The 2,039-nt window shown below is 28.1% G+C and overlaps 1 protein-coding gene across 1 annotated transcript in view; it reads right to left on the bottom strand.

Annotated features, from left to right (window-relative positions):
• Positions 1 to 2,039, bottom strand: part of LOC108754747 (alkyldihydroxyacetonephosphate synthase) — a 19,395-nt gene that overhangs the window by 3,947 nt on the left and 13,409 nt on the right. The window contains exon 4 of the mRNA XM_018497302.1: positions 1,471 to 1,759. Within this exon, the coding sequence (XP_018352804.1) occupies positions 1,471 to 1,759 (289 nt within the window). The remainder of the gene's footprint in view (positions 1 to 1,470; positions 1,760 to 2,039) is intronic.

The following is a 2,039-nucleotide window of genomic DNA, read 5'->3' on the forward strand; positions in this document are numbered from 1 at the left end:
TAAAAAGTTATTAAAAAATTCTGAAAAAATTCTTAGAGCTCTACAAAAAGAAAATAGACAATGTTTGTCTCTTACTGTTTCTCTGTAAAATTAAAAGTACTTGAATAAAAAATTATTGAAAATCAATATTCGGCGATTTTTAGTAATTAATATCTTGTTAACTATTGCGAAAATTACAAAATGGTAAAGTAAACTTTTCGACTAAGTTTAATCCGCTCTACCTGCGCTCGAAATATTTGGCAATCATTCTGTGATACTTATCAATATAAGATCTATAAGATCAACTTAATTTTAGCTGTTTTTGTTTCGGAATTTAAAGTTTGAGATTTTCATTTAAAAAATCAAGTTGATCTTATAATGATCTCTGGATTGAATTTGACTCCATGATAGCCTATCTGAATGTAGAATTTTCTGCTCTTTTTATTTCTGGAGTAAAAAAAATAGGGAAAATTTCCATTAAAAATAACCAGTTATAACAATTGCTCGGCGAATGATCAATATTAACGTGGTCAAACGAAGCACGTCTAGTTGATTTGTTAATTTTTCAAGCCCATAATTTGTAACGTACTCAATAAAAAAATATTTTATTATAGTATTTTTAAAAAGAGAGAGTCTTGATGTCAGCTATATGAATATAAAATAAAAAATTGGGGTTTTTACTTAAAAAATTTTAAGTAACTTTGACTTTAAGGACATTTCTAGATCAACCAAAGTCACCACTTTCTTTCCCCCTAGTAACTGAGCAACTTTTATATAAAACATTTTTTCGTATCTTTTATATTTTTCGAGATATTTCAATGTATCACTTAAGATTACTTAGAGTGGATATAAATAATGAATCAATTAACCGGAAGTCGCCATTTGGTCCTACTGGGGTATCTATATAACGCAATTTTTCGTTTTAATCTCTTCTTTCTAACTAACAGTAAGGACACTTAATGGCGGAGTCATATATATATGCAATAACTGTTTAATATTCACTAATGTCATCATGCAATATGCTGCAAGTTAGTACTAATTGATTATTATTCATCGCATGTAATCTAAACAGCTTTTTTAATTATTGTGATTTTACGTCTAAATGTGTATTTTGTACCGCCTCTCTTCAAAGTATCTATTATTACACTTATCTCTTTATCATATTATGTATCTTGATAAATAAAATTAATTTTGTACGAAATTACAATTTTAATGCATTTTATGAATTCAAATTGAAAAAAAATTCTAACAATATTTATATTTTGAGCACGAATTGTTTGTTAATCAAAATTAACGCAAATAATAAAAAATAGTTTATATTCAATATTAAAGTCCGCAATTTAAGTATATAGAAAACGAAAGAAATTCATCAATAAAATAAAATTTTGTACTGAGAGTATTTTACCTTAATACAATATATATCTATCTGATGTATTTCATACAAAGACTCGACTTTATAAATACTCTAATTAGAAATTATATTTTGCGTACCTGGAAAATTCGTAAGAATCGGGCTCGTGGCCACATGTGAATCCTTCAGTGCGAAGCAACCGTTCCAGATCTTGACCAATAATGCCCGATTCACAGCATATCAACAAATTGTCCCTATCTATCCACAATATTCGATTCATTTGCGATGTATCTAATGAAATTATCGTTCGACGTTCATCCGAAGGACAACTTGTTGCTCGGCTAACACTGGTTCCACCACCGAAAGGTATGCAAACGACTCCATAATGTACACATATATTAACAATCTTAACAACGTCCTCATGGCACTCTATAAGCATGAATATTAATAGATTTTTTACATCACAGTAAAGAAGTTTTTTCACAGAAGAAAAAATAATAAAACAAATTCATCCATAAAATATACAAAATAATTATACATTTAATTATATAATTATATATTATAAAACGCGAAATGTTTTCTCAAAAGCTATTAAAAACGTTCATAATTTACAAATGATTAGTAGCGACGTTTTTTATATGATGCTTTAAGATTTTCATAAAATGGAGAGAGAGAGAGAGAGAGAGAGAGAGAGAGAGAGAGAGAGAGA

This window comes from Trachymyrmex septentrionalis, unplaced genomic scaffold, assembly GCF_001594115.1.
Source record: "Trachymyrmex septentrionalis isolate Tsep2-gDNA-1 unplaced genomic scaffold, Tsep1.0 scaffold80, whole genome shotgun sequence".
NCBI classification, from domain to species: Eukaryota; Metazoa; Arthropoda; class Insecta; order Hymenoptera; family Formicidae; genus Trachymyrmex; species Trachymyrmex septentrionalis.